The sequence below is a fragment of the Artemia franciscana genome, chromosome 1, assembly GCF_032884065.1.
Source record: "Artemia franciscana chromosome 1, ASM3288406v1, whole genome shotgun sequence".
Lineage (NCBI taxonomy): Eukaryota > Metazoa > Arthropoda > Branchiopoda > Anostraca > Artemiidae > Artemia > Artemia franciscana.
The window spans coordinates 52,518,388-52,545,925 of NC_088863.1; the positions used below are offsets into that span (position 1 = coordinate 52,518,388).

The window sequence follows — 27,538 nt, forward strand, 5'->3', positions numbered from 1 at the left end:
TTGAGCAATGTCAAGCATGTTAGTTGTAACTACCAATTCTTGTAAGGACAACAAAAACACAAATTTACGAACTTCAACAATTTTACTAACCTAACCCGTTTTAACAAAAGGTAAATTTGTCTACTTACCACCCACAACAGCGAATTATGCCACTGCAATTCTCACAACGCTACTCTTTGACATAATAAACAAAATGCTTATATTTTTTTTAATATGAAAAAAGTAAGAGTCATTAACCGTAAATACAAACAAAAATAAACCAGGCACCCATATCACACTTTGTACCTAGACCCAATCACGCGGATTTTTCAGAATTTCAGTCAGCTTTCCTTCAGGAGTACTTGGGTCTGGAATGTGCATGTATTCCCATTTCTGAAAAATAAATCCAAATTTCATTAAAATAATATTCTACATTTTATTACTAAATAAAAAAAATGATGCCTTGATTTGTAGTGATTCAAAATTAGTGACACAATTTTTAGTAATTAGTAATTGTATTGACATAAGTTTTTTCGTTAAGCGGGTTAACCATTGCTCATAAAGTTTATCCAATTCATTTTTATCTCATGTTGTCATAACAAAGGTAGTGCCTTTGAGCACCCCTTATCCGCTTAATATTAGGTTCCCTGGGGGCAATCCGTAAAAGATAACAACAAATATTTATCATGCTACTTGTTAACTGAATCACTATAGACAACTAGGCGAATAGCAACATTAATCACGTGTACTCCACTATAAACATGGCTTATTTATGAAACTCTAAAGGTGTGTAACACTTAACAATTACTGGGTTTTTGTTCTTTGTACATAATTTCACCTATTAATTTTTGAAAAGATTGTTTTTTTGTTCATAAATGACGTCATTCATCCGACAACTAATCCAACCGTTTCAAATAGTGATCCTATTAACCCCTGACGTCATTAGCGCCTTGCGAAACGCTAAAGATAGGCAATCGTGCTTGTCGGATAAGTAATCTTCGAATGTTTGGAGCTAGCTTTCATATTGGAGATTCCTGGAAACAATGTACTAAACTTCTAATCAGAAGCATTTCTAAGACATGTGTTATGTTCGCGGGATGCTCGAGTACGCGTTCCCGGTGAGGGGTCCATCTGCTATCCGCACAGCGTACCTATTACGCGACATGAGTCCGTCCAGAAAAGAGCAACAAGGATTATACCCCGAAACCGCGACATACCCTATGATCAAGTCCTCGCTAAATTAAATTTATCTACACTTAAGGTCCGGCTTGAACACCTTATTCAGCAACTTGGAAAATCCGTCCTAGCCAATAAGTCACCGATAACTACTACCCGAACCAGCCCCTCCTAACAGCCGAACTCGGTTACAAAATAAACTTCTACCCCCTAAAGTACGGACTAATCGTTACGCCAAATCATTTGTGCCTTTCTTCACATCAATTTTCAATGCTGAGTTACGTATGATCTTGTAAAAAACTGAATTTAGCTATGCTACTACAGTTTTCAAATATACCGATCTCTCTCTCTCTCTAAGAAAAGCTTCATAGTTTTTCTTTTCAGACGTTTGTTTTATACAAATAGAAAAACATGGGTCGAAGATCAAACACATCTTCATTAAGTATAAAGTAACCAGAAGGCAAACTGATTCTGTACGGTCATACACCTGATAAGGTAAACAGAGGATAAATATACCGTTTTTCGTTTAGAGGAATAATCTCGATTATATTTTCAAACGCAAAAATTAAATTCCGCTTTTAATTTTTTCTTTTGAAAAACTTTAAATTACCAAGGACATTACAATAAGATAAAATTTGCACTTGGATCCAACTTAGCTGATACTTATACCCGAAAACTGCGATTTTTTTCATGCTCTTCTTCTGATTTTTTAAAATATAAAGTATTTAGGGAAGTATCAAATTTTCATCAGTTTTGCCGCGTTGGATCGTGAAAATTGAGAAGAGATATTTAGTTAAAAGTGACCACGCTTTTTGTCCGTAAAAATTTTAAACAATAATAGATTTTCGATTCCCAAAGCAAACACGCCTTCAAAGGAAAATATATCTTCTGAAGGTGTTTAGCGCCATATATTTTTAGCTTGGAGTTTCTTGTCTCTGGAGTTTCTGTCACTTTCAGTCAAATGCAAGGTTTGATGGTAAAAGTTGAAAAGTTAAAGTTAGGCTAGATTATAAATCTCAGAAATGGGTTAGAAACCTAATCGAATCTTCCTTAACCTAACCTGTTGCCATCAAACCTTGCATAAAACTGACGAAACTGACTAAATGCATGGAGAAAAAAAAGGGAAATTTCAGACATTCACTGGTGGATGTCGATATTTTCGAGTTTCGGACATTGACAAGAACATATAAACAGGGTCATTCCTATAGTTTATGGCTCCCGGGGCAAAATTAATTACACACCCAAACTCAAACACAAAAAAGGCCTCAAAGAAAGGAAAAAGAGGAAAGATAACAAAGGGCTAAAAACTTAAAGGAACTGAAGAAGGAATCAAAACCTACAGCGTAAAGAGGCAATGACATCAATATGCTCTCAAATCTCGCTCCTGGTGTGAAAAGGCCAAATTTCGTTCCTCTGTCATAGACTAAGTTGAACTCTGTATATCTACCTCTTCTCAAGAGCTGCCATTCTCTGTGTTCTTTTGTGTACGGATCATTTTTGTGCTTGTTCACTGAAAAGAAGCAGTACTTTATAATGCTTAAAAAAAAAAACTAACGATGGTAAATCTTACTTTGACAACATTTTAGCAAAGAGCTTCGAATCGCTAAAGGAGGAGTTACTAGCAAGCAGTAGTCCTTAATTTGCTTTTGACATCGATAATACAAAAGTACAGCTGAAAGAACTGAGGGAAAACATAACATGCTTAACGAAAATTTTGACATAAAGAGCATCAAACAAGACTCTAAACATATACGAAAATATGATAAAACGTGAACATAGATGAGTTTATCATTATACAATTATTTATGTTAAAAATGCATATTCGTGCGAAAGCCAAAGGCCTGAGCTACATACCATTGTGAGTGAAGCAAGCAATATATACATATAATAAATATATATATATATATATATATATATATATATATATATATATATATATATATATATATATATATATATATATATATATATATATACATATATATATATATATATATATATATATATATACATATATATATATATATGTATATATATAAATAAGTTGTCTGTCTGTCTGTCGAGTGACATCGTGTTTGTCCGCATATGACGTCTGAATTATTTCATCATATACCAATTCAAAAACGAATGTATTCAAGCCGATGTAGCTGAGTTGGTAAGGCGTTATGTTCCAGGTTCGAACCTTGGCTTGAAAAAAGGTAAAAACTACAAAAAAAAACTAAAAACTAAAAAAGCTATAAAACTAAAAAAAAGGTAAAAACTAAAAAGAAAAAAAACCTGAAAAATAAAGGAGAAAAAGAAAACTAAAAAAATATAAATAAAAATAAAAAAAAACTAAAAAAAGGTAAAAACTACAAAAAAAACTAAAAAAGTAAAAACCAAAAAAAAAACTAAAAAGAAAAAAAAACTAAAAATTTATTTCATCATATACCAATTCAAAAACGAATGTATATACAGACTGGGACACCGGGACACAAATGACGACCGGGACACATGGAATATAAATTGACGACCGGGACACTCAAAGAGAAACTACAGACTGGGTGGGACACAGGGAATATAAATAAAGATCGGGACACAACTACAACGGGGATGCCGGGGGGCACAGGGGGATATATAAATGACGACGGGGACATAGGCAATGTTCGATTAGCAATCACCATGAACGAAGCTCAAGGGCAATCATTAGAATCATGAGGTATAGATCTGAATACGGATTGTTTTTTCCATGGACAATTATATGTTGCATGTTCAAGAGTTGGTAAACCTGACAATCTATTTATATGCACAGACAATGGGACAGCGAAGAATGTTGTATATTCGCAAGTTTTACGTAGTTAAAAATATATGTATATATATATATATATATATCTATATTCACAGGTGGGACACAGGGACACAACTACAATGGCGCGTAACAACTTACGCGCACGGGGGGGCTTGGGGGGCACGAAGCGCCCCCACCAACTAGGTGTTGGGGTGGCGCGAAGCGCCACCCCAACAGCTAGTATATTCATATATATACATATACATAGATGAAAAAAGAAAACACCAATTGTAATAAGTATAACTAAATGAATATAAACACTCATTGATTAAATGTTAAAAACCATTCCTTTCCAAAAATCTAATTAATAAGTCTTTATCGAGTTTTAGCCAATTCGACGCACGACATTAAACCACAGAAAAGTACCTGGCTGGAAAAATATGTTTTTTTTGGGAAAGTATAAAAACTAAAATTTTCTAGCTTTGGCGCTTGTATTTCTTAAGCCGTCTAAAAAGCATATAGCAGAAGTAAGTGTGATTTAGGTTTTAGGTTTTGTTAAGCGTTTTTATAAATGTTATTGGTTGTCTCGTGCTTGCACTGCATTTTCAGTTAATACAGTAGTTGAAAGAGTACCTTGGATTTCATAAGTTTGAACTCGGTCAGGACCAACGCATACTTGTCTAGGCATCTGGGATCGACTATGGTGTTGCAGTTATCTGCGGCTGCTAGCACTGGGTGTTTCGAACCTGGCGGGCTCGCCTTAACACGCGTTAAGGACCCCCGAAAAACATTCATGCCAGGCAGTTGACCGTTGGGCTAGTACAGTCTTCAGGCGTAGCGAACCGAGTGACCTAAGAGCATTACACAATGCAACAGCACAAACAGAAATAAACGCACACACAAAAAAAATTACAACCATACAAACAAAAAAGAAAGACAGAAGGAGAAAGGAAGACTGTTTTCCTACTTTAGTAATTAATACAGATCAGTACTTGAACGAAGTCTTATTCCTACTCATCCATCCAATTACATAGGTCAAACAGCATAATCATACACAATTAACCGCAAAGAATAATCCATGGACAGTCAGTCGTGTCGTAAGTAAGTATCAATCCAATTCTTTTATCTCTTAGTTCTACGACTATCTGCCTTAGTTCTGCCCTAGGAATGACGCATGGACGGATGATAGATAGACTTATCTATAAACAAATGATCTGACACCATTTTATACAATCCTAATAAGGGCTTATGCCAGATTTGCCTCTCACTCAATCGGACTATCGATCTAGGCTTTTTCTACATTTAGCCATGGCTTGACGCCCACAACTAGCCTATTTGATTCAAAATATTCAACAATATATATATATTATATATATATATATATATATATATATATATATATATATATATATATATATATATATATATATATATATATATATATATATATATATATATATGTGTGTGTGTGTAACAAGACAATGTTAAATAAATAAAGTACAGTTTGAAAATTGGAAAATGTACCTAAAGGAACATATGATTCCACTACTGATTCCCCACAGCTTTGGATAAACTTGAAACAATCCTCTAGAGATGGCTTATCGAGATCGTCAAAGAAAATTCCACCTATTCCCCGTCTTTCACCTGTAAAACGGAAAAAGTCAAGAAAGAAAAAAAAAGGACAAAAAAACAATACCAACCTTAATAGTTTCGATCAAACCGATGACTGACTTAATGGATGAGGCTTCGTACGAGTAAGCAAGACAGCATTTAAAAATGGAACAGGTGTTCCTAGAACTGCTAGGTATTATCAGTAAGGTTGAAGGTTGCTTCTAAACTTATACTTTGAAAATACGAAAGGTATTGAGGGTAGCAATATTCACTATAAAAAAAAAAAAAAAAAAAAAAAAAAAAAAAAAAAAAAAAAAAAAAAAAAAAAAAATCGAAATCAGATTATGATCTATTTGAAAAAATTAGCTACGCACCAGAACTTTTTCTGATCATTTCTGATTTGTCACCTGACCACAAGATACAGGTAAGCGAGATTGCCAAACAGGGTTATACGTCGGTTTCAGGTGAGACTGAGTACGCAGTGACGGCACGAAAGGTGGAGGAAGAGGTGCTTCCGTTTATATACAGAGCGATATACCATACTTATGTCTTAATCTCCCAAACCAAGCGGCCGTACAAGCTCCGTGGGTTAGGATGACCCTTCAAAACAAGTGCGTGACCATTGAGACTGTATATATCCCTCCAGCCTGCCAGATTTCCAGCGACCTTGAAACATCTCTCGATTACATTAGGGGCAAATACACTAAGTCTGCCATCATCCTCTATGGTCACTTTAACGCCGTCACAGCGTATGGCTTCACAGCAAAAGTACTGACATGAAGGGGATCAACAATATATGATCTATTTTTTTCGTATGGACTTGAACAACTCGTTGAGTTTGATACCTACCATAGTCCAAGCGGGTCATCTCATCTTTAACGCTTCTTTATGGCTAGTTTAGACTCTTTAAAAGTTAATTATCATGCCTTTCCATACTACAGAGCGGCCGTCATTGCGCGTGGAGGTTTTCGTATTCTTACCCAATAAAATACGAGCAAGTAATCGGGCAATAAGAAAAAGGAGATAATGACGGTTAGAAAAAAAGCACTTGCTTTGCAGTAGTGGAGAGCATTCCTGCAGTCCAGAACTGACTCTATCACAAACTATATTCGATCGAATATGATCTCGGTTCCCAGTAAGGAGAAACATTGGTTCAATGCCCAGTGCAAAAGGCTATCCAAGTAAAACAGAAGAAACACTAAAAATGACTGCTCACAAAGAGCAAAAGAGACATACTCGATTTCATCAGAGCACGTAAAGACACAGAGCACGTAAAGTCTGATTTCAATTGTTTCTTAAGATTATTAATAATATTTCCTTAAATAGGGATTTGGGAGAATATTCACTAAATGCTCTATGCACAGATTTAATTAAAAATGACCTCACAAAATATAAAAAAAAACAATAGATATTAACACAGAAACTGTCACAAATAGACCTATGATATCAGCAGCGAAAAAAGCTAGGCTGGCATTAAAAACGTGTTTTGAAATCATTTTCTTTCATTTCAAGAAATTGCCTCGTTTCATCACAATTTATTTATCAGTTCTTCGCTGAGGTAAGGATGCTGTGACTGTTCTGAAAAACTGTTCATTTTAGTTTTATTGATTTTATCCTCTAGTAAGTTGTTTTTTCTTATTTGTATTGCTGAGGACGGACCTTGGACATAGGGCCCAAATATTCATTCTAATTTGTTTCCCACTGTCTTGAGAAATTTCCTAATGTTCTTCTTGTTTTTTGGTGTTTACTAACGTTGGGTAGGAGTTTTGTCCCTAGCGACTAAAGCAACCTGTATAATAACCTGATTTGTCAATTGAACTTGATTAATATTTTGAAGGAAAATTAGTTAATTCTCATTAAATAATCATACCCTGAGTAAACTCAGGTTACGCTTCAGTTTAATTTTTGTTTTCACAAGTAGAATTGAGCAGAAAGAGGGTGAGAGATTCATTGTATTCTTTTTTTTTGCCTTTTTTAATGCTCTATTTGTAGTTTCATCAATATATTTAATGGGGTAACCATTAGAGAATAAAATATCTTTAATAAAATCTAGTACAGACACTATTGATTGTGCGGTGCAGATTTCAAATCAACTAAAGAGATAGCCGCGGCTATTATCACAGAAGAAGGGCGGTTTGACGAGAAATGTAAATAACGATCATTTTTTTTCTGGATTTACCTATAGAGAATTCACGATTAGAAATATTTTTTAGAACTAAAATATTCACGAAAGTGAGCTTCTATGAATCCTCCACCTCCAACGTATATTAAAGATTCAAACCAAAAGTATTTGAATGCGCCGAAAAATTGTTCAAAGAATCAAACACCCATGGGTTCAAACGTACAGAATATCATCAACAAAACGGAGCCAGAGAGAGTGTTTCAAGGAAAAGAATCCAAAGTGAAACTTATGATAAAATCCATATAGAAACTTGTCAAATATGGAGATAAAACAACTCCCATCGGACCCGACCCCCAAGATCACATTACACATCTTGGCTGGAGGGCCATGAAATGGGGACCAATACCACCGGTAGGGACTGTAAAGTCTAATTTTGTATTATTTACCTTTTTACACCTTTTGCCAAGGATAAACCCATAATTTGAAGAAGAAGTTTCCGTAGTTTGGAAATACAGAGCAATGCTCTGTCTTGTTATAGTTCGCCTCTAAAGTTAATTTTTTTTTTTCTCTTCTGAGTTGAGCACTGAGGACGGCTCGGCAGAGGCATATACCTCTGCCCAGATATATGCTTCGTCTTTCAACTTTAGCTGTTTTCAACTGATCAAAAATCACCCTGTTCTTTGTTTTGGTTTTCAATTATTTTTATATTTAATTGTTTTTTTTTTATCAAACGCCATGAACAGTATGTGTAACCTTAGAATGTACTTAAGGGAAATTTAGAGTTTTACTCAGTTTTCATCTTCAGTTTGTTGAAAATCCCGATCATTTATATCTTTTTGACGAGGGAACTTTAGTTTGCAATGAAAATGGTTTACGACAATATTAGAAACTAAAGGTAAAAAACCCCAATGGCAACAAAATTATTTTGCATCCTCTAGCTCTTAGACTACATGACACAGGGTCTGTTCCAGAAATCAATGATCATTACTGATCCTTAATTATTAGTTACTACCTTGAGCCTAAAATGGATAACATCAAATTTAGCCTCTAAATTGCTTGTAAAACATAAAAGCGGCTAAGATACTAATCCATTTTGCACTTCCAGATTGCCTATAAAGTTTCGTTATCTCTTGTCTTAGAAGGTACATAATACCAAATGATTAATTGTCATTATTGATCATTAAATTCTGTAGCACATACATGATTTTACGTACCAAATACAAAAATTAATCCATATTAGTCAACATAATTCTTTTATTCATCAAGATTTTCTCCTATTCCAAATTCAAAAAGAAACCGCTTCTGCAAAGAGCCTAAAATCTTTTCTATATTATTTCGTAGAGTATAAAAATATCCGATATTTCCTTTAATTTTGTGATCAACTGTAATTTTTTAGCTAAATAATAACTGATCATACCTCTATGACTGATTACGAAATAATCATCACACCATTTTTTGAATTTAGGATAAAATGCAGGACCATGCTTATCACAGGCTTGTTTGAGAGTCTTGTGGAAATGCTTAGCATCATCTTCATTCAGATAATAGGGAGTCAAATCAGTTCCACCGCCGAACCACCACTGAAAAGTAAAATAAATTTGGTATCAAAAATATGTCTACTTAAGATTCAATTTTATGACTAAGTAAGTAATATATAAATAATATTCCATCCTTGTTCTCTACTACTTGAAAAATTATTCAAATGCTGCAGAACTACTAGTTCAAAGATAAAGCGGGTATTTCCAGTATGTTAACTTAATAACACTTGAACCGAAAATGGTTCTAAGATTTCTGGAAGGGGTGAGGGGGGCTATATTTTAGATGCTTTTCTTTTGTTTGTTTTTTAATCTTTTTTCTTCCAAAAGCTATTATCCAAGAAATATATTTAGTTAATTAAACGCTTTATTTTAAACACTTGAAGGATTAAACCTTTAAACTGATTTCAATGTTTTTGTTGCTTTTTTAGTGGTTTTATGTGTCTTATAGTTAACCAATATATTAACCAATACATTATATCAATTTAATACAAGTACACTTGTGAACACACTTGGTATCCTGGGATTTTCTGGCCAGAGAAACGATCAAGATAGGTCGAGAGTTTGAAAAAATACCACACTTATATAAATTTATAGATTACTTCATACCCCTCCCCAGCATTAGTCGTATCGTTTTTAACATCTATAATACATGGAACATTGCAAAAGGAACAAAGCTAAGGATAAGATACTAAGTGCAATGATTCTATTTACAAAAAGATTCATAATGCCTAGAGGGCAAAAGCGTAAATTAACAATGGATCAAAATGAAGAAACTGGAACACCTTACAAGCTCTGGTCATCCCAGTTACAAAAAATACAGGGGCGTAAACAAAATGCTAAAATGAAAATTCATCATGCAAAGATGAGACCCTTTTTAGTTTTTCCTACAGGATAGCGCCTGAACACAATCAAACACGAAGATAAATAGCAGACTAAGCCTGAAAACCATTTATATCTTCCAACCAAGTAGTACGTGGTAGCTGGGGAAAGGTAGTCTAATTTTTAAAGGATCAGAAAAACTATATAAGCCTGTTGAACCCAATCAGATACTTCCCACCTTTTGCCCCCCAAAAATTTTGTAAAAAATTTGGTCAATGTAAAAAATAAAAATAAAAACTCTGGAGCCCTATTGTTCACTGCACTGCTTTCAGCCTTTTCTTTTATTTTAAATATAACCACACCCGTGCACTGCTAAAAGACAAAAAGCTGGTTGGCTCATGCTTTGTTTTGTTTGGTTTAAAAACAACAAAGCCTTAAGCTCAACTACCTTGGGACCGCAGTTTTTTTGTTGTTTTTTTTTATATGAGTAGCTTCTATTACTGGCACAAATTTAGAGTTCTTGTGCTTAGGGACATTTTATCCCATTTATCCCTCACAGATCAAACAAACTGACATTAACTGGTTCATCAATTATAGATCCCTACCAAAAGAATATTTAAAAACTACTCTTGATTGAGACCCAGCATGCTTATTTCTGCAACAAGTAAACCATCTAGTGATTTTCTCTCAAACTAATCAAATGTCACATTAACTGTAATATTTAAATTATAAGTGGGAAGATGCAAAAAGAAGATCTGATATCATAGTAAGGAAATTGCTCGAACGAAAAAAAATTGGCAGAAAGAGTAATCATTCAGAACGGAATGGAGGAAACAAACTTCGAACCAAAAAGGCAATGTGTTGGCTAGCTGATTCATTGAAATTAAGGACTTTAGGGACTTCTTAAGAAAATAGGGACCAATGTTCGACAATTGTCAAGTAGTTATGATGGTTAAAAAAAAACTCTAATAGTGGATGTCCCTCGATTTGAACACTGGACAGACATTATCACATTTCGAGGTCTGCTCTTCTTTGCATTTGTGCAACCAAAATAATCCTTTTTGGGATCAAGTCGCCAGGTCTGCTGAAAAGTGGATCCTTTATGACAACAGGAGATATTCAGGACAGTGGATGGACATCCATGAACCATTCAGGAAATTCCCAATTCGAAAATCCACCAAAAAAAGCGCACAGACATCCCTACTCTTTTCTTCATCACTGACTTAAGATTATGAAGAAGATTTAACGGTGATTCCACTAATGGGATCTACGTAACCAAAGTTATAGATGGCACTATTGTTAACTAAAGTTATTGATGGTGACATGTTTTCTTTTCCAATAGCACATTTTTTAGCTTCTAAGCAGCTTTTTCCATTGATTTTATGAAATTTATATCTGACGTAGGAATTGAACGTGAGACGGATGATTTCCTATGGTAAGAGAACGATAAGTCACTCGACTGAGCCAACAAGTCATTGGTGATATTATGTTCTTAGAAACGCATTCTAATGCAACCAATGTATTGTTTCTGGGACGGTGGTCCACTGAGGTTAAGCGTCACTACATCATAACAAGTTATTTGCGCAATCAATTTCTCATTTGGATATATCGTAAATGCAATCAGTGCTTTGTCTCCGGGCACCTTTTTTGGCATCATTCTGAGAGTCTGAATACCACAGTGATTTAAAATAATCGCTGGACAGACACATTTTTTTTTATGGTAAATGAAACTTGTTTCGATCTTCAAAGATTGTGATGACTACAACCTGGTAGGTATCATTTATGTAATGTAATGGTCCTGAGCACATCGGTTTTCTATTACCGAGCTTAAGCATGAGTTTGGATCCCCACATTACCATCCAGGGCTCCGAGTCCCCTTCCAGGGTCCCATGCCCCCTAACCTCCCTAATTTTTTAAAATGGATTTTTTTTTACTCCTGGGACTTAGGATTATTCTGAGTCTATAATTTTTCGGACTTGAATCTCATATCTATGAAATCTTTATCTGATGTAGGAATGGAACGTGAAACCCACGATTCTCTATGGTAAAAGAAAGACACGTTACTCGACTGAACCAACAAGTCATTGATGATATTATGTTTCTAGAAATACATTCTAAGGCAACCAATGTATTGTTTCTGGGACGCTGGACAACTTATGTTAAGCGTCACTACATCATAACATGTTATTTGTGCAGTCGATTTCCCATTTGTATATATGGTAAATGCAATCAGTGATTTCTTTCCGGGCACCATTTTTGGTATCATTCCAAAATTTGCACAACTCCTTCAACCCCCCTTAATTTTTTTAACTTTTAATTGTTTTATTCTTGGGACTAAGAATTATTTTGGGACTTAATATTTTTAATACTTATAATTATTCTGGAGCCTATAATTTATCGCACTTTTTTATTTAAATTTCTTAAGTTACATCACCTCGGACAATCACTAAAAAAAACCCATTAATGATGAGTCCCTCTCCAGGGAACCAAGACCCCCCCCCCCCCTATAAAGAGAAATTTTTAACTTTGTTTTTTTTTTATTCTTGGGACTCTTATTAATTTTCTTATTAATTGAATTTCTTATTAATTCATTTATAATTGTAATACTTTCTAAGTCCAAAAAAATTATAGGTTCCAAAATAGCTCTTAGTCACAAAATAGTTCTACGTCCCAAAAAAATCTAAGTTCCCAAATAATTATTCCAAGAATTATACCATATTCTAACCAATGTGTCGGAGGGGCCTCTTCCTAGCTAGGATTTCCCGGAAAAATAGATTAACTCACGATTTCCGTTAACTCTTACTAAGTATATATTATAATTCCCAGACTCATTATTAATTCTAAATCCCAGAATTCATCATTAACGTGTTCTTTAGCAATTGTCCGAGGTGATGTCACTTTCAGAGATTTAAATAAATAATAAATACATAAAAAGTCCCAAAATAATTCTTAAAATAAAATAATAATTCTTAAAATAAAGTCCTTAAAAAATTCAAAAAAACTAGAAGTCCCAGGAAATTCTTTGTCACAAATAATTCTGAAAAAATAAAGTCCTATAAAGTCCGAAAAAAAAAACCAATTCCAAAAAATTGTAGGTTCCAAAATAAAAAAAAATTATAGGTTCCCAAGACTCATTATTAACTTTTTTTTTAGTAATTGTCCTAGGTGATGTTACTTTAAGAGATTATTATTAATTTTTTAACGATTCTTATAATTCTTCATAATTATAAATCTTTCCAAGTCCCAAAAAATACCAAAAAGGTACAAAAAACTCTAGGTTCCAAAATAATTAAGTCCCAGATGATTGTATGTCCCAAAACAAGTCCCAATTCCAAATTCTATGTCCCAAGTCCAAAAACTATAAGTCAAAGGAATGTCCTCAACCTAAATTACTACGAACCTAAATTCGGACCTAAAGTCCAAAAAAATTATATGTTCTAAAATAATTCTAAGTCACAAAATAATTCTAGGCCTCAAAAAATTTTCAGGCCAGGAAAAATTTTAGGTCTAAAAATTCTAGGTTCCAAAATAATTCCAAGTACCAAAATAATTATAAATCCCAGAAAATTCCAAAAAAACTCAAGTCCAATAATTTAAGTTAAAAATGTTATCAATAATTTCAGTTAAAACGTTTGCCAAAGGAAATCATGGGTCTCACAGTCGACTCCTAAATAAGCTATAAATTTCGTAAAATCAATGGAAAAAGCGGCGTAGAAGCTAAAAAAAAATGTATTTTTGGAAAAGAAAACATGTCACCATCTATAACTGTAGTTAACAATAACACCAACTATGACTTTGGTTATGTATATGGTGTCGTTAAACCTTCTTCGTGATCTTAAGCCACTAAAGAAGAAAAGACTAGGGATACCCGGGTGCTTAAACTACATACTAGCATACTACCACCATATTCTCCAGAGATTTCAGGAACCGAATACCATCTTTTGAAGTCTTTCAATAACTTTCTCACCGGTAAAACTATTGCCCATCCGAACGAGGTTAAAACACCTTTTTCGACTTTACCTAATTCTAAGAACTCGTTTTTTACACCTACAGAATTAATCTACTTGCGTTACGTTGGCAAAAGTGCAGTGAATGAAATGGCGCTTATTTTAAATAAATTAAATAGATAATCAGTAGGGTAAAGTTTCAAGAAGATTCATAAAATTGTACACAACTTTTCAAAAAATCTGATACAGTCTTAACGATGCAACGACTTATATCTCTCTTAGTATCAAGAGAAAACATTGCCATATAGATAAGAAAATTCAAGACAAACTGACTTTGAGTCGTCCAAGAAACACGGAGATAGAAGGATTACCAGATTTAATAAGCGAATTGGCGATAGCAGACGGTGTCGGTGGACAACCAAATTTGTCCTGGAACCCAACGTTATGAGAAGGAGGATAAAATTTACTCTCAAACTCATTGTTAACCACTAACATCAAAATTACAGGTAGCACACTATTCCATAACTTCGGTAATAGCACTTGAACATAGCCATAACACATGAATAAAGTAAACTTACAATTTTGTCACCTGTATCATCTTCTACTTCAAAGTATCTATAGTTAAAATGTACCGTAGGAACAAATGGGTTTCTTGGATGTATGACACAGCTTACACCAGTCGCAAAGAAAGGAACATTTTCCTTCATTTTCTTGCCTCTAGAAATACAGGGACACAAACTTCAGAAACTAGCAAGAAGTGACACATTATAAAACACCAAATAAGCTATAAAGAATCTCCTTGGCCTTAGTAGGGAGTAAAGGCAATTTAGAGGAGAAAGAAAATAGATAAATATAAGAAGGATAGCTGGGTAAAATAGAAACAAAAAACATTTTTGATCTACTAATGTTGCTACCAACCTATAGCATGAAAAAAAATCCGGACACAGAATGGAATAAAAAAATATTTTTATTTCTTGACCATTTTCACCAAAAATATCGCAACCACTCGAGGGAGAGGATCTAGGGACAAATCGGGTTGAGCCAAAGGAACATTTCAATAGTATCTGCAAACATGCACTACCTGCAAAATAGCTTTCCAAGAAGTTCGGCCCTTTTGCGCCTGAACGCGAAAACTGTATTATAATTTTGAATTGCATTTATAGACTGAATATAACATATATTTGACACGAAAATTAAAATTTCTGGTAGATCAAACTAAATACCTTAGTCTTTTGCGAGGTACTACCATTTCTGAACAAGCTTCAACTTAGGATTCTTCCTCACTAGCCAGTTTTTCTTCCTTTTTTAAACATATTTTTCATTTCCGGTTCACTCTTTACTAGGGCGGGTATGAAGCTGCAACCACGATTAGTTTAAATTTTGAAAACTACCGCTTCCGCTACTAAGAGCATCAAGAATTAATAAATTTTTCTAATGCAGCACAGAACCTTCTCTGGCCACTGGTGCTAGGCGTTCCCCCTGGAAAATTTTCCCCTGCGAGAATCCATCCAGTAAATTTCCTCCACCGGAAGTCCCCTCCAAATAATCCCCTGCATGCAAAATTGAGCAGCCTCAGAGAAAGTACAAAATGGATGCCTCGAAAAGTTGATTAGATGTACTAAATGGTAACAAAATGACCAGATTCTGATTTTTTAATAAAACTTAACAAGCGAATTTCAGCAACAATATCAAACTAAAGAACCAAAGAGTTCATAACATTTTCTGAACAAGTACGGCTGAAACAAACCAGATCAGTAGGTAATGGTCTAGCGTTGCCAATAGTATAGGGCCAAAAGGCTTCAATGAATTATTTTTTACTAGTGATTATTGTAGGTATAATGCTTCTGACAACGCCCATATCCCTTGGAATCCCAGTGGCGGCACTTTTTTTTAAGCTAGTGAATATTTGGCAGTTTCTTCAAGATTTTTTTTCGAGACATTTTTTCTTCGTGACGTTTTTCTCTACGTGACTTTTTTCCCTAAAAACATTTGTTCCTTAGAGACATTTTTTCTTCGTGACGTTTTTATTATACGTGACGTTTTTTCTTAGGAACGTTTTTTTCCTCCTGACCTTTTTTTTCTTTCGTGACGTTTTTTTCTTCAAATCATTTTTTTCTCTGAGATCTTTTTCAAGATGTTTTCCCCTCAAGACATTGCTCCAATACAAAACGTATCATAGTACCCTCCCCCCCCCAAGATGTTACATATGTAGATAACAAAGGTTTTCTGGGTCCAAACACAGACCTTTGTTTGGATTCGAAAATTCATTTTAATTGCTGCTAACACACAAAGGTGCCCATTACGTGGTCTTACATCGAGTTTTAGTGTTTCCGACAAAGTGTTTCGTTATGCGATCTTGTATTGATTCCAAAGTTTCTAACAGCAACAACAAAGGTGTCCCGTTACGCTATTTTTGCTTATCTTCGTACTGGGTAATTCCCTTTGTTACCCTGGACCTATAAAATCCGCATACAAACATGCTAATTCGTCAGTCTAGCTTTCAAGTTGAATAGTGAACCACCATTTTTTAAAATAGATGTTATACCAGCATATTTGCAGGTAAGATTCTAAATACACTATAGATTCCCACCTCCCCCCCAAAAAGGGTTGAGTAGGCCTATACTTAAATTGGAGCTAATATAATTCTCTGCGTAAAATTAACAAGTAAAACCCCGTTCCCTCCGCTATTGCTTAGTTCTCTCGGTTATGAAATAATGTCATTTTATCATGACAGAATACATTTTATTCTAAATTTGTCCTTTTTTAAATCGCATCGGGGAATAAATGCTTCTTCCAGTAGATGAATTAGACACGAGTTAATTAACATCCGTCAACTATCGGCCTATCCTATCGCCTTTCCCCAAAAAGCACCTTTCTAAGATTTATCATAGAATTCGGTCTGGCTCAATTGGGCTAAATTTTCAGGCGTTTTCATACCAGTTGCCTAATTCAAGTGGCGAAGTTCCCTCTTCCCCCATTTGCAGGTCTTGTAATGACCATTGCCAAAAATAAAACAATTGACCATTGCCTATTTGAATGTAACATGCTGACATCTGCACAGTTTACCCTGCAATGTAAACTGTTAGAACGCTTCAAACACCACACAATCTCACTATCAGCCAAGAGTCTAGCTGACCATACCTGCACACAGAGCACAGAACTCAACGTTTATCCTCTTATAATTCAGCTCCTAGTATCAAACGAATAAATCAGAAAAAACCTATTCAGTAGCTCTGTTCATCTCACAGAGTGAGTCAAAAGGAAAAGGGCTGAATAGTCTCGACTGAAAATCCCGCGCTTGCTGAAATAGAAGAAGAAGTATACAGAAGAAGCAGGACCTTTTATGTCATAAGTGCGGTCATAAGCGTTGTTAATCCCCAACTAACTAAAAAGTCAGCATGGCCAAACAGCTTCCATTTATACTACAAAGAAGGTACTTTAATGTGAAGGGGGAAATTGACCAGGACGGGTCTGTGAAAGCATCCTGCAAGTTTTGCCCCAACAAAACTGTAAAGGGACACACATGCAACGACCAACTTCCACAACAATTTGAAGGTAACTGACTCCTATTTGCTGGCTATTTGCATCTGTTCATTTATATCATGCGTCTTTTTTCTTTAGTGTCATAATTAGCCTTATTCCATCATTTAACAGGTCATCATTCCAGGGACTGATGGCCCGTTCTTGAAATCTGAGTGATCTGTTGATGGAATGATGACCCAAGCTTGAAATCGGGGTGACCTCTCTATGGACTGATTATCCAGTCTAGAATCTGAGTGATCTCTTGATGGAATAATGACCCATTCTTGAAATCTGGGTGACCTCTCTATGGACTGATGATCCAGTCTGGAATCTGAGTGATAAGTCTATAGCTGGTCTATAGAGTGATGTTTCGGACTTGGTCATCAGTCCATAAAGGTATAACCCAGACTGGGCTATCAGTCCGTAGAGATGTCAGCCAGATTTGAAGAATAGGCTATCACTCCATAGACTTATCACCCAGATTCGAGACTGGGTCATCACTCCATACAGAGATCACCCAGATTTCAAGAGTGGGCTATCAGTCCCTGGAGTGAAGACATGTTAAATGAGTATCATCTAGAAAAACTTGTGGACCCCACTGATTCTAGTTTACCCATTTTGATGAGTAAAACTAATTAAATTGTACCCACAATTTATGCAGATTTCCTGAAGATTCAGACTGAAAATATTGCATTCAGACAGATGGTATTTGTGTCATAAAACATTTTTTTCGCTGTCTTCTTGGTGATACAGTATCTACATAGCTGCTACAGAGATCCAACCTTTATTTGAATCTTCTTTTCAAAAAAAAATCTGATAATGACCTCTTAATGGGGAATTGATGGTGTTCAACTAAAACTGTGATTCACATGAAATTTTGTGGACAAAAATTTAAGATAAAAGTGGACAATCCTCATTTTGTCTGAACACTTCGATTCCAAAGACTGCCTTTGGATTTAGAGTAAACTCAGATATAGCTCCATGTCCTATTTTTGGATGTGAAATAAGGTATTTGTTTATGAGTAAAAAAATAGTATTATTATCACTAAGTTTAATTTTGTTTAAAAATATTATATAATAAAAAGACTGGAATTATTTCACAGTTCACTGGTCGACGGTGAGCTAACATCTCTCGTTTTGTGTTCAATGTTGTATACTGTAGTCCATTTGGGCTTATGTTTCTGACAGTATTTAATTTTTGTCATCTTGTCAACTTAGCCAGATTTCTACCATTTGACCATCTTCAGGACTATATTACTGGTAAAAACAACTGAAGCTATGAATCTTTACCCATCTAAATGTTGTCTGCAATAAACAAGTCTGGGGAATTCTAGCTGGATCCAATGCAATGGTATTTTGTCAAATTCATTCCGGCAAATTCAGGTATTCAGAATTCAAGGTATTCAGAATCCGGCTAATTCAAATTCAGGCACATCACTCCATTCGCAAGTTACTCTGAATTAAACGAAAAACTAAACTTTTTTTTTTAGCAGGTAAAGCCCCCTCATCCTTGTTCTATTTGAGCTATAGTCTTGATCTTTTCATGGTCCTTGGCACCTATGATTCGATTTTCATCCAAATCCGACCGGTGTTCCCCCGCTATACTTGATTGCACAGACGGACAGACGGACGGACAGATTTCGCGACATCTTAGGTAGCCTTTAGGTAGCGTCTTTAACTTAATGTTGGCTCATTGGATCCCAACAAAGGAAAGAATAGCATAGCATCATCCAGGCGTCATCACCTATTTGGATGGTGGAAAAAATCCACTTTAAGATAGGTTCTTGAAGTTCGTCTGTCCGTCCGTCCGTCTGTGCAATAGAGTATAATTGGAGAACCGCTGATCAGACTTGGATTAAAATTGAACTATTCGGATTTAAACTGAGAGCTTAATTAGGGGGAAACTCAAATGAAATTTGAGTTTTTTATTTAATTTTGTGTAACTTTCTAAAGGAGAGACGAATTTTGATGAAAATTAAATAAAGATCCCTATAAGTATGGTAGGCATTGAGTTCTGGGATGGAGACCCTTGCTTAATTAGGGCATGGGGGCTTTAAATGCTAGAAAAGTTGAGTTTTTCGTTCAACTCAGTTGAACTTGTGAATGAATTAATGGATCTCAATGAAAGTTAAGCCAAAGATACCAAAAACTATATGATGTTTGTAGATGAAGACCCTAGCTTAATTAAGGCAAGGGGAGGGGGCTTTAAGTGCTAAAAAAAGTTGAGTTTTTCGTTTAATTCAGTGTAACTTGCGAGTGGAGTGATGGATCTCAATGAGGATTTAAGCAAAGATGACTAAGACCTTGACACGCATCAAGTTTTGAGATGAAAACCGTAGCTCAAATAAAACGAGGGGGAGTGGGTTTTAATTGCTGAAAAAAGTCGAACTTTTTGTTTAAAATAATAAACTTGCGAATAGAGCGACGGATCCGAATGAAAGCTAGACCAAAGATGCCTAGGATCAGGGCTCATATCGAGGTCTGATATCTCAAACACTATCTCAAATAATGCGAGGGGGAGGGGGTCTCAAGTTTTAAGAAAGTGGAGTTTTCCTTCGATTTAGTAGGGCCTAGAACTAATTCCACTCATGGCTTGCCCAAAGCCTGGAAATAAGCTTTTTCCAAAATGAGCCATACTGAAGCCAACCTTCAACCGAATAATCCATCCCCAGAGAAAAATTGCTTTTTTATTCCTTTTTTCCCGGGAGATTTTCGACTGTCTCATGGTTTTTGCCACCTCATGGTGTGAAAACTGCTGCTAGAAATAGATAAGTAGCAACTTCTGCAGTTTGACCAACCGTGTGGAATGCGTCTGAATCAGCAGGCTTGCTGCAGGCCCGTAATTTTATAATATATGTTTGTAGGGAGTTTTACCGACCATCTAACTTGACTACGCAGCCTGCGGCTGGCGTAAGTGAAAACCAGTCAAAGGATGTAGATGCCAAACATTTTCATAGCGAATCTGAAATTCAACTTGAAAACTTGAGGCAGTTTCCTTGCAAAGGCGCTGAGGGCGAGATATGTCGTTGAAGTATGAATTAAGACTTCATTTTCACCCTGTTCTTTTCTTTCAACACGCTGACAGCTAGTGACCTTCAGCTGACTGCTGAAAGTGTGGATTTTTTCTGCTCCTTTTTATTGAGCTTTGATTTCTCGTATCAAAAAAGTCTGCAACTGACTCACTTGACTTCACTTGTCGAGTGAGTCAGTTGCAGACTTTTTAAGACAAACTTTAATTTTAAATTTTAGATTTTTTGTTGCTAAGGTTTTTATTTACTAAATCAGTGAATGAACTACTTTATTACCTTTTATCTGTTTTAAACCCAATCCGAAGTTTTTTTTTTCTATTTTCCCTATTTTTTCACCATTCCCACACGTTTCAGAATAACCCTCTATTTTTTCAAACACGCCAGATTTGACTGAACACTAATCGCCAGATGTTCAACTCCGCGTGCACTGTGTTAATCCTGTCATGTGATCTGTCGGATCTAATCAGAAGTTTTTTGACTGCACGTACTTGTCTTGATAGTCTTTTCCTATCAAGCCGTTGCGTTGAAAATCGGTTCAGATTATTTTTTGGACTTTGTTGGGTGTGTACCAGCCAAACGAAGTTAACGGTTAAAAACGATAAAATGGAAAGTCCAGTTCTTGATTAAGATTTCTGGGAGAGGAGTGGCGGGGGACATTTTATAAGCAAGGGAAAGGGCTAGGAAGCCTTCAGAATGGCTTCAACAAAAGGTAGCGTGGGTTTGATATCAGAATATATATATATATATATATATATATATATATATATATATATATATATCTATATATATATAAAAAATAAGTTGTCTGTGTGTGTGTGTGTGTCGAGTTACGTAATAATTGTGTGTCGACTGACGTCATGTTTGTCGACTGACGAAATTAGATACAAGGACATCGGGACACAAATGACGACCGGGACATAGGGAATATAGATGACGACCGGGACACTCAAAGAGAAAGCGACCGGGACACAAGGAATGTTCGATTAGCAATCACCATCAACAAAGCACCGGGACACAAATGACGACCGGGACACAGGGAATATAAATGACGACCAGGACATAAGTAAAAAAAAACTAAAAAAACTAAAAAAAGATAAAAACTACAAAAAAAAACAAAAAAGAAAAAAACTAAAAACTAATAAAAAAAAGTAAAAAAGCTAGAAAACTAAAAAAACTAAAAAAGAAAAAAAAAAGAAAAATAAAAAAACTAAAAAGGTAAAAAATACAAAAAAAAACTAAAAAGAAAAAAGAAAAAAAAACAAAAAAAGTAAAAACCAAAAAAAAACTAAAAAGGGGAAAGACACAAAAATTTATTTCATCATATACCAATTCAAAAACGAATGTATATACAGACCGGGACACCGGGACACAAATGACGACCGGGACACAGGGAATATAAATGACGACCGGGACACAACTACAACGGGGACACCGGGGGGCACAGGGGGATATATAAATGACGACGGGGACACAGGGAATGTCTATTAGCAATCACCATCAACAAAGCTCAAGGGCAATCATTAGAATCATGAGGTATAACTAAAAAAACTAAAAAAAAGTAAAAAAGTAAAAACTAAAAAAAGACCAATTCAAAAACGAATGTATATACAGACCGAGACACCGGGACACAAATGACGACCGAGACTCCGGGACACAAGGAATATAAATGACGACCGGGACACTCAAAGAGAAATTACAGACTGGGACACCGGGACACAAATGACGACCGGGACACAGGAACACAACTACAACGAGGACGCCGGGGGGCACAGGGGGATATATAAATGACGACGGCGACACAGGGAATGGTCGATTAGCAATCACCATCAACAAAGCTCAAGGGCAATCATTAGAATCATGAGATATAGATCTGAATAAGGATTGTTTTCCCATGGACAATTATATGTTGCATGTTCAAGAGTCGGTAAACCTGACAATCTATTTATATGCACAGAGACAGCGAAGAATGTTGTATATTCGCAAGTTTTACGTAGTTAAAAACTATATATATGAGCTGTGTAAAAATACACAGAATAAGTACTTGGAATAGCACTTGAAGTACTACTTAAGTAAAACTTTGGCAAGTACTTCATACTTGATACTTAAGAAAGAATTTGAAAAGTGCTTGTTACTGGATACTTAAGTAAAAATTTGGAGTACTTGTTGCAGCATAGTGATCACAGCTGATAGTGATGAAAAGTGGGAAATGAGGATAAAAACACAACTTACATATTCGTAAAGGATATATTAAACATTAAATACTAGTTCGTTTAGGGGGTAACCAAAAATAGAACGAAGAGATAGAAATGCATAGAAGACATCTAAAACGAGTGTTTTAAGTATAGGCAATAAAGCATTAACTAATCACTGTATCTTTTTAAAAATAGTGTCTTAATAAAGAGTATTAACTTTGACGAAATCTCAAAAATTTATTAATCAAAATTTTACTTTTCATAACAACGTAGTGTATCTTTCCGCTTTTTAAAGTTTATTATATTTCGCTTCTATTACAGAATTCACAACTTTATAAGAAAGTCTATTTCTTTATTTCTACTCTCATCATATCTATTTATTACACGGTCGATGTCTACCTCAATATTTCCGTGATTGTCTATAGTGGCCAGTCCTGTCAGTCTAGAGTCCTATCAGTTTATAGCTCTTCGTTAGTATTTCCTCTTCTAGTCATCCTACAATATTCGAATAAAGACCAAAAATCGTCAGAAAAATAGGACCTCTATTAAAGATGCGTGTAGGTATGTTTTTCAAACTAAGTATATGGGTCTAAATACAAATAATTATGTATTTGTTATCTTTGTATTTGATAGGTATAGATTGTTGATTAAAATTCTCAGGGTTTCAAGCTGTCGAGATTTCTAATTAACTTTTTTTAATCTTGATATTTTCAGATATTCGATTCAAATGTTTAAATCTCGATATGTCTGTTGAGCACAAAAATACAAATTTGACATTTGACTCAGATATAGCATTAAGTAAGAGATTTGTCCTATTAAAATTTCATGTATAAACAACTAATCGTGGAAATATGATTGGATGGCATGTATCAAAATAAGTATGAACATTCTCAGCGGTATAAATAGCGTATTGGACAATTTTTATGGACAAACATATTCAACCCCTATACAAAAATATAACTATATTTTGTGATTGGTTGGTATTGAGAAGGTAAGAAATTCGGAAGTAATATTGCAGCTGCATTCTGTTTCCGTGGTTAACTCAAGTAGGTGAATTTTCCCTTTTAATCATTTTTTTTTTATGCTCAAATGTTTGAAAAACACTGATTCAAACTGAGAACTCAGACCGATCTATACCAGCTAAAAAAAATAATAATAAAAAAAAAGAAAACACATAATTATTTGCCTTCTTTTATAAACAGTTTTTCGAAAATCTATTGTTCTTAAATGATTAATGCAACCATTGAAGGAGTATTTTGCCTCATGTACTTAGTTTTAAGTATATACTTACACGAACCTTTATTAAAGTTTATTTAAAATTTTATTTTAAACAACGGCCTTTATTTTAATATTTTGGGATGAACAGAGGTGATTTGTCATATAATATAGAGCTTTAATTAGATGAAAATAGGCAATAAAGTGGCCACCATTTGCTCACCACAATCCAAAATTTAAATTAATAAATTTTGCACTTCTCATACATTTACTTTCTATTATACAAATCCCCAAAAAACAACGTTGTAAAAACCACCGTGCTTCGCAGAAAAGGCAAACCCAAAAAGCCAAAAGAGACAGCCAAAAAAAGTAATGTTATCAATTTCTTTGCCTCGGTGCTAAATCAAGACCCGAAAACAAACTTTGACAGTAAAAAGAATTAAATATTTTGCTTGTCAGCCCCGTTGTGACAGGACAATCTTGAAGTATCATTTCAAACAGCCTAAAGAAGTTAGGATTCAAAATTTCCCCTCCTTGTTATTACGAAATAAAGATTTTCGCCTCCCAGTTGGCTTTTGTGGTAAAACGGACACATTCCCTTGATAAACCTAAAATTAATTAAATAATTTTTGCCAGTAAATATTTGTGTAGCAGACCAGACAAAGTAACTAACCTTGATTCCAGCTTATTTGCAAAAAAAAAACAGTCTTAATATTTTAAAACTTATTAAAAACTAAACTATTAAAAACCAATTGCAAGAAAAATAACTTTCATCCCAACCCAAACCAGAGCAAGCAGACTCAATCACAAATCAGCAATTACGTTAGAGGGGAGGGGGTACACCCCCCTGGATCCACCACTGCCCTAACGTAAGTAAAATTATTTGACAAGGCTTAGATATTTTTTTTCGAAAAGCATGATGGTTTATTTTGAGCTATAGAGGTAAAAACTTAATGTTTCTTTACGCATGGCGGGGTGCTGAAAAAGTAAGACATGGAGAGGACCCCTGTTCCATGTCTCTGAGAGGAGGTTCGAGGGCGTTGCCCGTCCTAAATAGGTTTTTCGAAATGGACGAAAATAATGTATTCTTTAAAAAAATTTAAATAAGTTGTTAATCATATTTTTATATTCAACCCTGCTTTCTAGAACTATTATGAGAAAAAGTGTCCAAAATTTTGTCCTTGATATTTTTCAAAGGAGCAAAGAAGCCTAATTGCTTATTATATGTGACTTACTGGACATCCCTTGAACAGTATTTTAGTGGGAAAAAACTTAATATTATACGTATGGCAGAGACATTGTTCGCTGTCTCTTGGAGGGGAAAAGGGGTTTGAGGGCATTGTCCATCCTACAACGGTTATTCATCACGGTGAAAAAAAATACATCCTTTTCAAATACAAAATATTTTCACCAACTCAAGAATCAGACCCCTCAGCTTACTATTTATATTCTTTTCAGGACGAAATCATAAGTACTTCAAGGGAAAATAATTGTTATTCTTTTTCCAGGCTCCCGAAAACGATTTTGCCCGGATTGACGATTTGCTGACAGATTTATTTTGGGAAGTAGCGAGCACAAATGAATTTTCAAAGGAGTGGAAAACCTTATTCGATGCTACTAGGAAGCGGGGTTTAATCCTCGAAAATAGAGGTATAGGTATTGTTTTCAGGCTAATAACAGGGAACTGTGCTGACCCTCAAAAATAGAGCTATAGGTTATGTTTTCAGCTTAATAGCATGGAACTGTGCCGGACCTTGTTCAATACCACTGGTAGGGAGGTTTGATCCTCGATAACAGATATGTTTTGTTTTCAGGCTAATAGCTGAGAAATTTCGACGATGCTGGAAGGGGAGCTTGATCCTCAAAAATAAACTCATAGGTTTGTTTTTTCATCTTAATAAGTGGATGGTTCTTGGAGAGGATTTGACCCTCAAAAACACAGCTATAGATTTCAGGCTAATAATATATCCTTTTTACAGGCTAATAATATCTTCATTTTCAGGTTATTGTATCCTTTTTTAAGTTCGAAACCAAACCATTTCAAAGTAGAAACAAGTTATTATTTTTTAGGTTCATCTAGAGACATTATCAACAGTCCAAGGGATATAAAATCTCCATAATGATATTGAGTCACTAATGGAGAGAGAACCGGCCTCAGAGGAAAGTGAGCGAGAAGGGGTAAGTTTATTGAGTGTGGGGGTGTACCAGCTCCGCTCTGTCTTACTCCCTCAGATACCCCCTCTCAGGGTCAATATTACAGGAGGGCGAGGGCGTGGGGGGATGGTCGCTCCCGGGCTTCTTGCTCTTTCTCGGGATCGTTGGTGTTAGCTCATAGTCTATCCATTCATAATCTTTGTCAAGCCCGAGATTCTTCAAAGCGTCTGAATCGAAAATGGGTGGAGCTACAATATTTGGGTTCATCCGAATAAAGGCCTGTGTTTGGGCCAAAACAAAACAATATTATCTACATATATAACATCTTGAGGGAGTACTACGATCATTTTTATGGCACTTGGTATTAACCAAGTGACATATAGCAGTCGCCAATTCTGTCGGTCTGTCTGTCTGTCGGTCCCGGTTTTGCTACTTTAGGCACTTCCAGGTAAGCTAGGACGATGAAATTTGGCAGGCGTATCAGGGACCAGACCAGATTAATTAGAAATAGTCGTTTTCCCGATTTGACCATCTGGGGGGGGGGGGGGAGTGGGTGCCCGGTTAATTCGCAAAAAATAGAAAAAATGAAGTATTTTTAACTTATCAGCGGGTATTTGGATCTTAATGAAATTTGATGTTTGGAATGATATTGTGTCTTAGAGCTCTTATTTTAAATCCCGACCGGATCTGATGACATTGGGGGGAGTTGGAGGGGGAAAACCTAAAGTCCCGGTTTTGCTACTTTAGGCACTTCCAGGTAAGCTAGGACGATGAAATTTGGCAAGCGTATCAGGGACCGGACCAGATTAAATTAGAAATAGTCGTTTTCCCGATTTGACCATCTGGGGGGGGGAGTAGGGGCCGGTTAATTCGGAAAAATAGAAAAAATGAAGTATTTTTAACTTATGAGCGGGTGATTGGATCTTAATGAAATTTGATGTTTGGAATGATATTGTGTCTCAGAGCTCTTATTTTAAATCCCGACTGGGTCTGATGACATTGGGGGGAGTTGGAGGGGGGAAACCTAAAATCTTGGAAAACACTTAGAGTAGAGGGATCGGGATGAAACTTGATGGGAAAAATAAGCGCAAGTCCCAGATACATGATTGACATAATCGGAACTTATTTGTTCTCTTTGGGGTAGTTGGGGGGGGGGGGGGAGTAAGTCTTAAAAATTAGAAAAATGAGGTATTTTCAACTTACGAACGGGTGATCGGATCTCAATGAAATTTGATGTTTAGAAGGATATCGTGTCTTAGAGCTCTTATTTTAAATCCCGACCAGTTCTGGTGATGGGGGCGGGGAGTTGGGAGGGGGAACCTAAAACTTGGAAAACACTCAGAGTGGAGGGATCGGGATGAAACATGGTGGGAAAAATAAACACAAGTTCTAGATAGATGATTGACATAAACGGAACGGATCCGCTCTCTTTTGGGTAGTTGGGGGGGGGGGTTAATTCTGAAAAAT

The 27,538-nt window shown here is 35.5% G+C and overlaps 1 protein-coding gene across 6 annotated transcripts in view; it reads right to left on the minus strand.

Moving 5' to 3' along the window:
* Nucleotides 1–194: 194 nt before the first annotated feature.
* The window catches only part of LOC136031236 (oxygen-dependent coproporphyrinogen-III oxidase-like), a 75,720-nt gene continuing 48,376 nt past the window's right edge, over nt 195–27,538 (minus strand). For all 6 annotated transcript variants that reach the window (XM_065710650.1, XM_065710686.1, XM_065710668.1 and 3 more), the window contains 5 exons: nt 14,538–14,676; nt 9,073–9,235; nt 5,447–5,566; nt 2,496–2,665; nt 195–372 (listed from right to left, as the gene is read on the minus strand). In XM_065710650.1, coding sequence (XP_065566722.1) covers nt 286–372; nt 2,496–2,665; nt 5,447–5,566; nt 9,073–9,235; nt 14,538–14,676 — 679 coding nt within the window. In that variant the 3' untranslated portion in view covers nt 195–285. The remainder of the gene's footprint in view (nt 373–2,495; nt 2,666–5,446; nt 5,567–9,072; nt 9,236–14,537; nt 14,677–27,538) is intronic.